The 14,124-nt window shown below is 38.3% G+C and overlaps 1 protein-coding gene across 1 annotated transcript in view; it reads left to right on the plus strand.

Annotated features, from left to right (window-relative positions):
- The window catches only part of CPE (carboxypeptidase E), a 61,600-nt gene extending 47,771 nt beyond the window's left edge, over nt 1–13,829 (plus strand). The window contains exons 6-9 of the mRNA XM_064510935.1: nt 4,771–4,910; nt 7,455–7,554; nt 9,938–10,056; nt 11,149–13,829. Coding sequence (XP_064367005.1) covers nt 4,771–4,910; nt 7,455–7,554; nt 9,938–10,056; nt 11,149–11,247 — 458 coding nt within the window. The 3' untranslated portion in view covers nt 11,248–13,829. The remainder of the gene's footprint in view (nt 1–4,770; nt 4,911–7,454; nt 7,555–9,937; nt 10,057–11,148) is intronic.
- The last annotated feature ends 295 nt before the right edge of the window (nt 13,830–14,124 follow it).

Below are 14,124 nucleotides of genomic sequence, written 5' to 3' on the forward strand. Positions count from 1 at the left end.
GGCACATTTTCCATTGGAAGAATTTTTTAGAAGGAGTGAATTATTTCCTGCTTTTTGTGTATTATTTTAAGTTAGACAGTGAATTCCCCAAGTGAGACTTTTCTTTTTCCCATGTATTTGTACAATGTACAAATTAGAAAGGAAGTAGGTTAGTGGAAAGGAATCCTTGTTCTAGCTAGGATCTATGATCCTAGTATACTAGGATCCTGCACCTAATAAAAACTAGTGAGATGACAGTAGACTTAGGGCTATACAGCATGATTCTATTCTTTCAAATGTGAAAATCAGCTGGCAAGCTGTAGCGCTTGAACAAAACCTCCATGCTAGTATTTGCCATTGTATGACTTAAAAAAACAAAAATAATTCAGCCAAAACAGTTCTGTTGTTTCCATGTCTAGTGCTAAGGAAAATAACTACACATTATTTAGTTCCAGTTAAAATTTTCTTGGAAGCTTTTTTCTCAAAAAATCTTTTTGTCCTGTGCTTTGCATCAGGAAACTGAGATGTGGCAATTAAGTTACCTTTTGGTAACTTAATTTTGGCAATTAAGGTTACCTTATCAGTGACCTTCTGCTGTCTATATGATAATGCACTCAAAGTTAGCAGTGGTATAAGCTGTTGAAAAGCAATTTGTATTGATTTTGGAAAAGCGTTTCATTGTACCAGAGTTTACAGGGAAAACTCTCGGAAGATCTTGTCTACGGTGTCTGATCTGGTTCTGAGCTAAGGTGGATCTTCTCTGCCTTTGCACCTTTGGGGTGCTGTAGGCTATTCCTCATCATAGTATGGCATGTGGTCTACAGGTTGGACTTGTCTCCCTGTGTGATCTCCCTGGACTGGGTGGAGGCAAAACAGAAGGGGACTTGCCTCAACTTTTTGAAGAAAGGAGAAGAACTGGAGGTTTGTGATTGGGCGTAGAGACAGGGAATAGGTAGAGTGGGTAATGAAACTGTATTTGGTGTAGAAAGGAGGGCAGTGCTTGAGCAGAGCAGAGGCAAGGGAAAGGAAAGGGAAAGAGTGAGGGACAGCTGAGCTAAGTGAGGTCTCCTGGACCCCCTCTTTGATAGTGCCTTATCAGACCCAGCGCTGTGACCTATGAGGGGCCAGTTTTTCTTTCTAATAAATTATTAGAGCTGCTGTTGCTCTCTAGAGCTTATGGTGCTCCCAGTTGTGCTGCATCCTACAAATTTCTTTGCCCCTATCATTTGCCCACAGGGACTTCTACCTTCTGCTAGAGACAGCAGTACATGGTGGGGTGGTAGCAGTCTTCATCACTATGAAGGGATATTGAAGAAGTTAGTATGCAGGGATCATATGTTGTTGGCTCTCCCATATGAATATAGTTTGCTTCTGCATGTGGTTTTCTGCAGTGCCTGATGTTTACAGTAGGAAGACTGAACGTCTGGTGGCAGAAATGTCTGGTAGCAATTCTTGTCTCAAACTAGAATTCAGGTTGTATTTTCCATTGAATTGCTGTTCTGTCCTTACCCTCCTTGTAAAGTCTGAAGATTTCCTCATCAAACACCTCTAGCCCTAGTCAAGGTAGCAATTCTCCATTCATGCTTTGGGGTTTTGGGGTAGAGAGAGCTGACAATATATAAGGAACATTTGCTACCTGCTTCTGTTTGTTAATTCACCTTTCTGGGAGGAGATTTTCTCACCATTATCTACTAAACAGTTCCTTTCTTCTGTGGAACAGGGACACAGAGAGATGCATTCAGCTCTCCCGTGGGATCTTTGTGCTGAATCTGTGACTGGGATGCCTGTTACACTTGTTTTGTATTAGCTGTCATCTGTAATTAGTTGATACTTGTAGGTTTTTCAGAGAGGAGCAAGCAAAGGTGAAGAGGTTCTTCTGTGTTCAGGAAAGGTCCTTTCAGCCACCAGAGCCTGGGAACAATCAAGCCTGTATACTGAATCAGTGCTATTTTTGACACAGGTCTTCTCCCTATCAGCATGTAGTTAATGACTTCACTTCTGCACAAGAAAGCCAAATTGAATTTTCACAGACAACTTTAATTCTGGTATTTCCTTAGCAGTTGAGTGCATGATTTTTCAATACTAATAATGTTCTTTTAATGTACCTTTTATGTGGAATATCTATTTGGAAATATAAATGAGAACAGCAGATAGTAGTTAATTACTAACTAGCTACATGCCTGTTCTGCTTGTCCTGTCATTACAGAGTCACCTGAGTCTAATCAGATTCATATGTCATTACAAAAATAGCATTTAAAAGCAGCTTACATTTGCTGTGTAACTAGGCTATTGTTTAAGTGTCTTTTTTGTTTCAGGTCCTGTAGATCCAGACTGTGAATCACTCTTGGCACTCAATTAGTTCATTCCTAGCTTGAATTACATTTGCAATTACCAGTTTTAGAATCAATGTAAAGGACTTTTTTTTAGGATTTTATACCAGTCATGTAGGAGGCACATGCTCTCCTCATTACCCCCAAGGCTCAAGTTCATTCTGTCCTGCTAGAGATTATTGTCTCTCTATACATAGGAGTTGAACGAGCTTAGTGTCGTAACTTGTAATTCAAAATCTAAGCAATTTAGATGCAGGGAGACTTCTTTGGGCTTCACTTGCTTTGTGAAGGTTGGAGTTCCTTTTTTAAAGTTGAAGACTTTCTTTTCCTCCCAAATTCTGAGCTTATTTTTGTAAATATCAACACAGAGAAACTAGTTCTTCAGAGTTATGGAACAGTGCCATTGTGTTGCTCAGTTCTGAAAAAAAATCCTACTCATAATCAGCAGCGAAGGGCATGAATCTCAGTTATATCTGACATGTACTAAACCTTTCTGATCTTCAGAGAGTGATCCCTGCTGAAGTATAGAAAATAACTTTTGTGCTATCTTTTGTTAAAAAGAGAGGCTTTGGGAGTGTAGGGACGTGCATGCATTTGATAATCCCATGTGCATAATAAGAAAGAGAGAATAGTGCAGTTTGAGGGCTTGGCCAATGGCAACAGGGCTGTTGTGATTTTGAATGCATCTTTTGAAATGTATTGAGTTCTTGGATATTCCACCTTATCACCAGGCTTAACAGGTAGTTAAAGAGCACAAATTGTAGCCAGCCAGATGCTCTCCAAATTACAGATGTGAGTAGGCCACAGTTTAGAACTAGGCTATCTTCACCCCCTTCACCATCCCAGAGATGCAGACCTGCAGGTCAGTGATGCAAGCTGAATCTTTTTCAGGAGCAACACATATAAGCCCTGGATCAAACCAAGAGCTGGGAAGCAAACTGTAGAATATGGCCATTGTGCACAAAACAGAAAACTATATTCCTTCTTTATTGTGTCCTTGAGAAACTTGGGCATTCCTGCTATCACCTTGCTTTGGAAGGTGAGGGAAATAGTGGGGAAGGAGACACCAAACGGTCTTCCTGAGAACTGGAGCAGCAATGGTCAAGAGTTGTTGGCATCACAGTAAAATTACATCATCTTTCGTCTCCCAGTTCTCATCTTCATGGATTCTTTCTTTGTTTTAGAAGAAAGACAAGAATCAAGAAAAACAACATTATCTAGTGTCTGGAACAGATGCCTGGCAGTCAGCACTGCTGTCAAGCTTTTACTCATGACTTTGCTGCTCTCTTGCTGTGTAGTGACAAATGGTCCACCTTGCTTTCTGCCTGGTGGGACATCAAACCCTTCCCTCCCAGGAGCCTTCTGCGTTGTGATTTTTCAGGCATCTAAAAAGGCTTAAACATAAGAACAATCCTTTAGGAATATGAAAAGCCCCAGTTTCTATCAGTAATTAGGAGTCTAGTTGCCTGGTTGGCAGGAAAAGGACTATTCACTCAAATGGGTTGGCAAAATCCCACCTGACTCAGTCTGTTCACTGCCCTATGCATTCTTTTTTGGACATGACATCAGCTCCCTGGACGTTGCTATGCGCAAGGCCGGTGCTTGGGTAAACTGACTGCATTAGGTCTCACGTGAGCCTCATTGATAGCCTTTTTCTTCTCAGCCCTGCGTCTGAGATTCCACTGACTCTGCTAGGTGGGTCGACTGGGAAGGGAAGAGGTAATGCTAGACCAGCTTTTGTGAAGAGTATATTTATAACTCTCCTGGGGACAGCCTCATACCCCTCCACCTGGTTGATCCACTCACAGATTTGGAAACCATTTTGGATATCATCTGACTCATTTGAGAACATAGCCAATATTTCCATGTAGTCAGAGGAGGGGCTCAGAAGTGCAAAAGAGTACATCTTTCCCAGGAAGTTTTTATTCCTAGTGGTGATTCTACTCTCTATATTTTTAAATTCCTATGATTAAAGATGCATTAATAATGACGTTTAATGCATGTCCAGTACTTATTTATCACATTTCCCTTTATCATGTTTCATTTGCTTTATAGCTAATTGTCTATATAAAATACTATGCCTTACAAAGTGATCAGTTTTTACTTTCATCTGGAAATATTTGAGTCATAATTGGAAATAAAGTTCAGTTTCTCAAGAAAAAATTAATTTCTATGTCAGGTATCCAAAAATGTGTTAGATGTGAATATATAGGCCAGGTACAATATTACAGTGAAATCTTTTCTAAATTCTCCCTGGGGTGAAAGTGTTTTTTGGGATTAATTGTCTTGTTGGTAGCTCCGATTTAACACAGCTGTGTTCAGACCTAAGCTGATGAAATAGAACTACACCAATTGTATTTATAGGTACATTTTTCTTAATATGACCAGCATGTCCCTTTTTACTGCATGTACTTCAGAACAATATAAAATACATCACCAGCTCTCTTTTCTGGAATTGCAGGAATGCAGGATTTCAATTACCTCAGCAGCAATTGCTTTGAAATCACAGTGGAGCTTAGCTGTGAAAAGTTTCCACCTGAAGAAACTCTGAAGGGCTACTGGGAAGACAACAAGAACTCTCTTATCAATTACATTGAGCAGGTAACAAAAAAAGAGGATGGCAAAACTCTAGTTGTTGTATGTGAAACTTCCAAGCATTGCATTGTGTAAACATGTAGTTCAAAATCTCTTATTAATCGCTGCTTCATAATCCTTATACATCTCTGAGGTGATAAATCCTGGGTGATCTTTCTAAAGAGAGGAAAAGAAAGGAGAAGATGGATTGATCTCACTTTCCTTAAGCTGTTACAGATATTTAATTTAAATGATTTATATCAGCTCCCTCAATGAAAAGAAATACACATCTCCAGAGTAGATTTCATTCCACCAGCACTGATGTGTATGCTAAGAGGAGATGGATTGCCCTCTACAGATAGGAAGGTGTGTTTACAAAACATGGAATGAATCGCTCTGGGTGTACAGGGAGCCTAGATGACTAGTTTAGATTACAGCTGCCTGGCAGTTCATTTTAACACCAGGGGAGAACTCTAATCCTGGTTTTATAGATACCTTCCTGCTCCGTGATTGCATCAGCTGCTGAAATTAAGTACAGAGCCATCTATGTGATTAAAGTGAATGATTCCATTAAAAATAATGTGGAATCAGGTTAGAAGGCTGAAGCACAGTCATGGGTTTAGATAACCTTGTGCTAATGGGTTGTTAGAAGTTCAGACTCCTGAAATAGATCTGATTTTTTTTAAGCATTTAATGCCATTGTAACAGACTGAACTGAAAGCATGTTTCCAAACAGTGTGGGAGTTTGGGATTTATGAAAGCTGGATGTTGTAGTGAAAGATCATGAATAGATCTGATACCCCTAACAGGTGCATGCCTGGGACTGTGAAATCAGAAACATATCTTGTTAGAAGGTCAAGTAATAGATGCATTTCTTAAAGATTTTATTTATGCAGGAATGCTTCAGTTGGCCACACAGAATATTTGGAATGTGTAAGTTACACAGTTCGGTTAGTAGGTTGTATGTGGGCTGAGGAAAAGGCTGCATCTGCACTGTCGTTTTTTACCCATTTATTATGGGCTCCCTCTCTGTGCTGTCCAGCACTTGCTTAGCTCCTTTGCACAGGGGTTAATTTTCTCTAACTCATTGAAAACTATGGTGTCACTGTATTTTCATAGCTGTTAGAGCTGAACTTGCCAACTTCCTTTGTTCCTGTGGAGCTGCCAGCTTTATCCTGTAAGTTCAGATGGTTTATCTGGCATTGCTTTCTACCTTCCTACAGAATAAGAGGTCCAGTTCTATGGTCCAGCTCTCTGGTGGTTGTTGAGGACAGTGCAAATATACATTTTCTACTTTTCTAAGCTGATGTCTGCCAAGCATGTCCCACAGTGTAAATTAGAGGAATCTGGTGAACTCAATTACAGCGGCTGAATACCTCACAGAGTTTCTTAAAAGTGAATGTATATGAACTCAGGAGTCTCAAAAGCAGATTTGTGATCCTGAAGTCGTCTTTTCAAAGGCCACAGAATGAGGGAGGTGTCTTAACTCCACAGCACTTCCCAGCTTAATTTCCAAGTCCTGAATAAGGTGTGTGTCTGCGCAGGTTCAAAACATCCCAGTTCTCCCCAGCGCTGAGAGGTAAATATCTACCTCTGTCAGAAGGTAGCTCTTCCTCAGGCGATCTCCTGGGAGGACATCAGCCTGCTTTCAGAGCATGCGAAAGAAACACCAGCAGGATTGGTCCTCCCACACACTGTGGTCAGATCAGGGATTTAATTTTATATATGCTAGGTGCCTACTGGGGACAAAGCAGGAAATGATTCTGCATTTGGTCCCTGCTCCCCAAGTGTTTTGATAGTTCACATTAAATATTAGTCCAATTGCTATTCCTCCTTTGAATCTAAAGAAAGCAGGGAGTCCTCTTCACTTTTCTGAAACTGAGTGGAGAGAGTTTTAAGCTCGTGATCCCAAGAGGCCAGTGCATGTCCTTCTGCAGTCCAGAGTGTGTTGCTGAGAGACAAGAAGGAATTAGGACATGACCCATCATAGCCTTTCTCTCGCAGGCCACGTGGGGAGCGCTGTGACTCTAAATGGCCCAGCTCAAAGACCTGTATTGGGGTACACAGCACAGAGACCTTAGGCATTTCACACCAGGTTCTTGATTGCCCGTGGAAGGCCAAGCGCTTAAATTCAAGCTTGTTTGTGTTTGACTTCTAAGCGGTTATGTCCTTTATTAGCCCTAAATTCTTCAATTAGTTGCAGAAGCTAAAAAAGTTGTTTTTCAGGCTGCCTTTCAAAACTTTTCAAAACATTCATTAATTCCCAGTAACAAAGAGTTTCAAGTGAGTCTTCATTTCTATCATAGTTTGCTGCATATTTCTGAGAAATGTTTGCATAGTGTGAAGAAATCAGTATAACTAACAACTGAATTCTTTTGACTCAGTCACTGCTCCTTCCATTATGATGTTTAATAATTATCCTTGATAGCTGTCAGCATGTAAACTGTGGGATCCATAACATACATCATTAGATACATCCATAGATACTTCACTGACTGAAATAGCCACCTTTTCTTAAGAATTGTTCAATAATTTCCCATGTGTTGCTAACTTTATTTATTTATTTTTTAGATTCATCGAGGGGTGAAGGGGTTTGTTAAAGATCTTCAGGGCAATCCAATAGCAAATGCTACCATCTCTGTTGAGGGAATAAGCCATGATATTACATCAGGTGAGTGTCGTACTTCCAGAAAACAAGAAGTGCTAGAGTCAGACCATTGCAGATCTTGTTAGCTGAAGCTTATTTAAGTGAGCAAATTTTGATGCTAGGAAAACATGTTGTGCCTCAAGAAGGTCAACAGGATTTCATGAATCTTCCTATTCTATTTTGCTTTCAAAGGAGCTAAAGACTGGTTGTTGGAACTTGACAGGTCTGTGTTGTGAACCATTTCTTATGGCTGTTGGTGACTCTTGCTTAGCTTGCCTTCTGATTTGGGGTGCAGGTAGTGTTTCACAGCTCTGGCAGGATTTAGTGTCCTGTTTGCAGTGCCATTTTGAGTATAAAAGCTAAATTGCAGTCCATACTCTTATATTGCTTACGATGTGATCATATCTTTGGTATGTAAATTCTTGACAGATTTTCAGCTTACGTAATTTCCTTCTGTGAAGATAAACTCTACCTGCTGTTTACGATTACGTGACATACTTTTTTCTTTTAGAACTGCCTTTCTAAAAGTATTGTGCTGGTGTTTATAGAAAGTTGTGTGTCACCTCTTCACTGTTGTTGCACCTTGTTCTAGAGGTGAATTTAAAGGTAGTTTGCACAGTGCCAGCTTGAAGTCCTCACTATAGACCTATGCATTCTCATTTTGAATGGCAATTTTGTATTTGTACAAGATACCGGTTAGAAAAACAATAATAAAATGCCAATGCTGTGTGCATGACTTTACATTATGGTCATTTTCCCACCAGTATGTCTCTCTATAGTGTGACAGAGGCAGAGAATACTGTGATACAGGACTGATCAGCCCTCCAGTTGGCTTCCGCTTGTATTCAGTATCACATTACCTGCAAAGAGGGCAGCATTTCTGCCAACCAGGAGAATAGCCCGTAATAACATGAGCCATCTTCTTTCACTGTATATAAAAAGGGAACAAAGCATAAAGGCTGGGAACAAATAGATAGGGTTTATGAAGAGGTAATAAGTGGTGAAAAGAGATATTTTGAGGTATTGGAGATTGATACCAGTGATATTACTGGTGATATTACTTATGCTCCTATGGTATGGAAAAGCATCTAGTCATGATCCTCACACATCACTGTGTGTATCAGCCTGGAAGTCATGTACTGTCAAAACACTGAGAAAGTAAGCACTCAAATTTTAGCATGTTCAGAAAGAAGGATAAATGTGTTTTGGCTTTTTTTCCTGCCTCTTTGTTCATGACTTAAAATTCAGCTTTGTTTTAGTGCCAGGTAGCAGAACAGTCATTATCATAGCTCTGCAGCAGTATTTTTTCTTTGTCTTTTATGAAGAAAAAGGTCTGGGAACAACTTAGTTTGAAGCCAAAATTCTTTAAATCTGGGATTTCTGAAATGGACTATTGATATTTTCTGACCATGCGAGTTGCAGACATTTAAATAATACTTCCCTCTGTGCTTGGACACTTCCAATGTCCCTGCACAGCTACAGAAGTGCTGAAAAAAATTACTGCTAGGGAACCAGCAGTAATAGCAGGGCCAAGAGTCTTAAATGGCACTGCTGACTGATCTTTAGAATAGACCTTATAAAATATTCTGAAATTCTGTGTATAAGGAGGAGGTAGAGAACTTCACAATATTAGCCTGTGAAGAATTAGACAATTGGCAACTTAGAGCACACAGAGGATCTGATTCTCTGTGAAAATGGTAGAGGGCCATTTCTAGAGTATAGGGTCGTGCATTTTTATTCTGCGTCAGGAAAAGATTCTCTGCAGTAACACTCAGTAGCTGGGAGCCTTTCTTTGACCTCAGTGGATCAAGCTTTGATTTATTCCTTTAGCTAAATGGAAAGACGGACATATCCAGACACATGCCTGGATACTGGAATGTGCAGATATTGATACTTTAGAGGTGATATATGTGAAATATCTCATGAAATAATCATTTAAGGCTTTCTCTGCAAAGTAACCTAAGACTTGATTAAAGTTTATTTACATTTGGATTTTCAGAATACTGAGGAATATCAAAGATGTTGCATGGCAAACCAAAATTCAAACACTTTAAAGGAACTAGCTAGTACCTTGGCTAGTGGCGTGCTTCTAAAGTAGAATAATGTCCCAGACTGTCCTTTTCCTCCATGTGCTAGAGAGCCTTCAACCTGCAGAGGCGGACTATTTCATGGAGGGGATACAGCACAAGTTCAGAGTTTAAATCTAATTTTTTGTTACCTGAAGAGAAGAAAATCTGTGATGCTATATTTATACAGTGCTTACAGAAGAATCCTTTCAGGCAGACAAAAGAAAAGGGCTGGCAGGAATAAGAAAGAAGCTGACAAAGCGTACAGTCCCTTTTCCTTAGCTGCATAATTAATTTTATGCATACTTCTTTGGAGTTCATTTTTTCCTGCTTCTCTACAGCCAAGGATGGTGATTACTGGAGGTTGCTCGTGCCTGGAAATTACAAACTTACAGCTTCAGCACCGGGTTACCTAGCAATAACTAAGAAAGTAGCTGTTCCCTTTAGCCCTGCGGTTGTGGTAAGTGCTCATGTGTGTGTTGGTTGATCTTCTCTTATAAAAAAGTCTCGTGTTTTCTTCCTTTATGTTATATGTATATTCTGAAAGTACACTGCTACTCATGGTAACTTCCAGTATATGCTAATTTAGAAAACAGACCGGAAATCTATGCTTCTAGTACTCATTCCGTAAACCACTAAGGATATTCTTATTTTAAACTTGTTTCATATGCTATTGGTTTTGCGATGGCACAGAGAATGATAACATTGAGATAATTGCACTTGTTTTTATTTATGTATTAATAGCAAATCAGATAGAAGATTACAGAATCTCTCTACATAGTATGACATAAAACTAAGAGATGCTGAAGTTTTCATTGAGACTTGATGTTTTTAATCTAAATTGTCAAGTGACTACCTGGATAGGTTAAAAGCTGTGTTTAGCTGTGTGCAGATGGATAGTGAGGGAGCTCTGTACTGTGTGGATACTCAATGTATTTGATGAATAAGACTTAGGCCGTATTTAAGGGTTCAGAAGCATTCTCATTTCATCCTCTGCTCAGGTATGGATTCCACACTTAAAATAGATGCTCCTTTCTCTAGTATATATTATATGCTAGGATGAATTATACTAGCACATCATGTCCATACTAATGAGCCATCTGTCAGAAAAGCGCCCTGGATTTTCCTGATGGCATAAAATAGAAAGCATATTTTGATATGCTGGAGGTCTGCGTTGTTAGGTGTTAGATAGCAACACACTGATAGTACATTTTAATATATGCTAAAAGATTTAGGCTATTATTCAATTCCTAATTACCTAGGCACATATTTTTTGGAGAGTTTATGCAAGTTAAGGACTGGACAGATGTCTGGCTTCTTTTGGAAATTTTACTGCAATAGCTATCTGCATTTTTAGATATGTTTATTGTAGTGGTATGCAAGTATTGCACATTAAATCAATCTTTGCAAAAAAACTAGCCTAAAATGGAAGGCACTTCCCTTAGCCCCATGTCCATGTTAAATACCTTCTTTCAATAAGTGCCTCTAAAAACCTACACTTGTCTCTCTCTATGTATGCTTACCAATGTTTTTGATTCTTTCTATTACTCAGGTTGATTTTGAACTGGAGTCATTGTCTGAAAGAAAAGAAGAGGAGAAAGAAGAGTTGATGGAATGGTGGAAGATGATGTCAGAAACACTAAATTTTTAAATGAAGCTTTTGGCTCTACAGCTTTTAATCTATTATATGTTGACTTAGTATAATGTACTGTGGAAAGTCCCTATATTTTAGGTATTGTGCACTTCACAATAATTAACTTTGATTTTTTTTCAGACATCTTTTGATTAGTATGATTAAAAGTAACTATTAGACTCCTAGCTAGATAAATAAGTTATTAATTTTCTTTCATATTGTTACAGTAAATTTACTCTTATATACAATGCAGAAAAAATGAGTGAATGTCTCTGCAACCTATATGGAAGTATGATCTCTTGTGTATTATTTACAAGTTCAGAATGTGTAGGTTAACTCTTGATTTCAAAAAAGAAATATGCTGTAGTCAGTTCCCAATACCGCCAGAAATATTTGACAGTGCATAGTAGTAGACAGTGCTCCTTACTGAATTATGTAATGAATGTTATTGAAAAGATTTATAATAACAGTGTGGTGGTGTAATAATGTTTTACAAGGATTAAAATTCAGTATAACATTTTGTATGTCTCTGGTGTTGGGGCTATTTAAATATGTAGGAAACATAAGCTTCTGACTTCATGTTAGTAAGTGGAAAGAATCTGCATAAGCTCTTTCATTAAAGATGGCATGAAATGGATCGGGGGAATAACAGACCTTTATTCCTTAATCTGCTAATGACACTTCAAGGCTACATTTTAGTTATTTTTCATTACTTATCAACCAAATTAAAAATTCTGAATGGATGAAGAAGAAAATCTCGTGCATTTTGTTAATATGCTGCTTGTGTTCATGTTTTACAGCAAGAAAAAAATAATTGTTTCAGGTGATATCTGTTCTAATTATCTAACTACTTGTTCAACAATCTTTAAATGCATTAGTGTTGTCTAGATAAGCAGCTGAAAATTCATATGTTCACTGAAAGCTACCAAAACTTCACGGTTTAGAAAATGAACTGGAAACATGCTGAGGACAGACATTTAGTCTCACAAGGCAAGAATGGTTTTGTTTTCAACTCCGTTTCTTCTGGTTAGTTCTATCTAAAACTAGAGGCAAGATAGATAAGTGGAAATTTCACCAGTATGGGGAAATTTTACCAAAGTGTTGGAAGCTAAAAAGATAAGCAATTTTGATTGAGAAAGATCTTTCAGACTCCCTTTTTTAGTATTTTTGAATTAACTTTCTGTAGTATTTTGCCTAACACAAGTGAAATTTGCAGGAATCAAAGAATAAACATGAGCCATCAAATCTTTAGTGGGCGCAAGTTTGGCATAGTTCTTTTGAAATCACTGCAGGTATGCTACTTTATAGCAGCTAAGCATATGTTTGGAAGCTTAGACATTATTGCTGCTCTATTTTAATTCAAGATCAGCTGTTTGATACTAACAGTGCTACTAAAGAAACAGAGGGAGGATATCTGTGTTTTAATTGGCATATGATTTTAGTTAATGTTGTAGGAATTTAGTAGCATTCTGAACCAACAAACGATGCACTATCATGCTCACACCTTAAGTGAAAAATCATATGTTTACGAGTAGGATCCAAATTTACCTCCTTTGGGTATTTAAAAATCTACTGAAAATACTGTTTTTTTGAGAATTTGGAATTCTTCAGTAAAAATAGAACTTGACCTTTTAAAGTAAAAGGCTCGAGGTTTAATGCGTGTTGGTAAATTGAATAACAATAAGATGGAATAATCTTTCTCTTGGCTGATCAAGAATTTACTATTTGACATGTAGATGAGTATCTAAGGAGTAGATACTGAATTCCAAACTTTAGGGGAACTTCACTTGCTGTAAGTCATTATACATTGTTGACCTTTGAATCTCCATCCTGATGAAGAACGCCTGTGGCAAACAGAGAATCATATCTATACATATGTCTTGATAATAACTTGTGAGTGGCTATGGACAAGAATGTACACAGATATAGGATGCCCAGTTATACCCGCTCAGTAGTTTGCTACATGGCAACTCAAAAGAGTAAGGTACAAAACAGGCTCTGTATGCCTGGAAGTAACAATACTATTTTCAACTGAACTAGATAAAATCAAAACAAATAGTATAAAAATTAACCAAAAAAAGAGACTGCTGGCATGTGGGAAAATGGCTACAGGAGAGTTTCTGACCTGTAAATTGGTGTAATAAGGCAAGTGTATATTTGTACAGATCACCCTGCTCTGCAGACTTCCAAACCTTACAATTTCAGTCCAAACAATATTATTACATGGTGCAACTCTTGTCACGCATCCACCACCTGTGTGGTGGATTCTCTGGCATAGTTAGTGCATCAAACTGATCCCACAACAGATTTCTAATCCTTACTTATATTACATATATAAGATCCTCTAGCCTACTATTTCATGCATTAGCGCTTAAATGTAGTGCCTCATAAATGATTTCTTTGTTTTAGTTTGGAAAACACTATTAGCTTGTTCTTAGTGCGGTTAGACAGGTTACCGTAATTAGATATTACAACACCAGAACCACTGCCACTGTTCTCGCTGTAGGTAAACATTTTTAAGAACAGCGTAGCCAGGACTCTCAATAAATAATTCATTATATAGCTTTTCTAGCTGACTTGAACTGTGTTGTAGGACTGTGTATGTTTAAATGGAAGATTAAAGTGTTGTGTGATGCTGAGCTTTTGGTTAAAAAGGCACGTGATGTACTATTGTACAATAAATCTACAGGTTTATTTAAAATGTAAAATGTGTGAATAATTTACAGGTTCAAAACACTTTTTGGCTGTGCAGGTCTGTAAAGCATGCCATAAACCTCCTCAGTGAGATGTGTGTGCCAATTAATTTGTTACGTGAACAGAGAATCGACACTGGGATTAGTGCCTGTATCCCACTGAGAGCAAGCTGTAGCCCCTTAGCTTTGTGCCAGAACAGCC

The sequence above is a fragment of the Dromaius novaehollandiae genome, chromosome 4 (genome assembly GCF_036370855.1).
Source record: "Dromaius novaehollandiae isolate bDroNov1 chromosome 4, bDroNov1.hap1, whole genome shotgun sequence".
NCBI lineage: Eukaryota > Metazoa > Chordata > Aves > Casuariiformes > Dromaiidae > Dromaius > Dromaius novaehollandiae.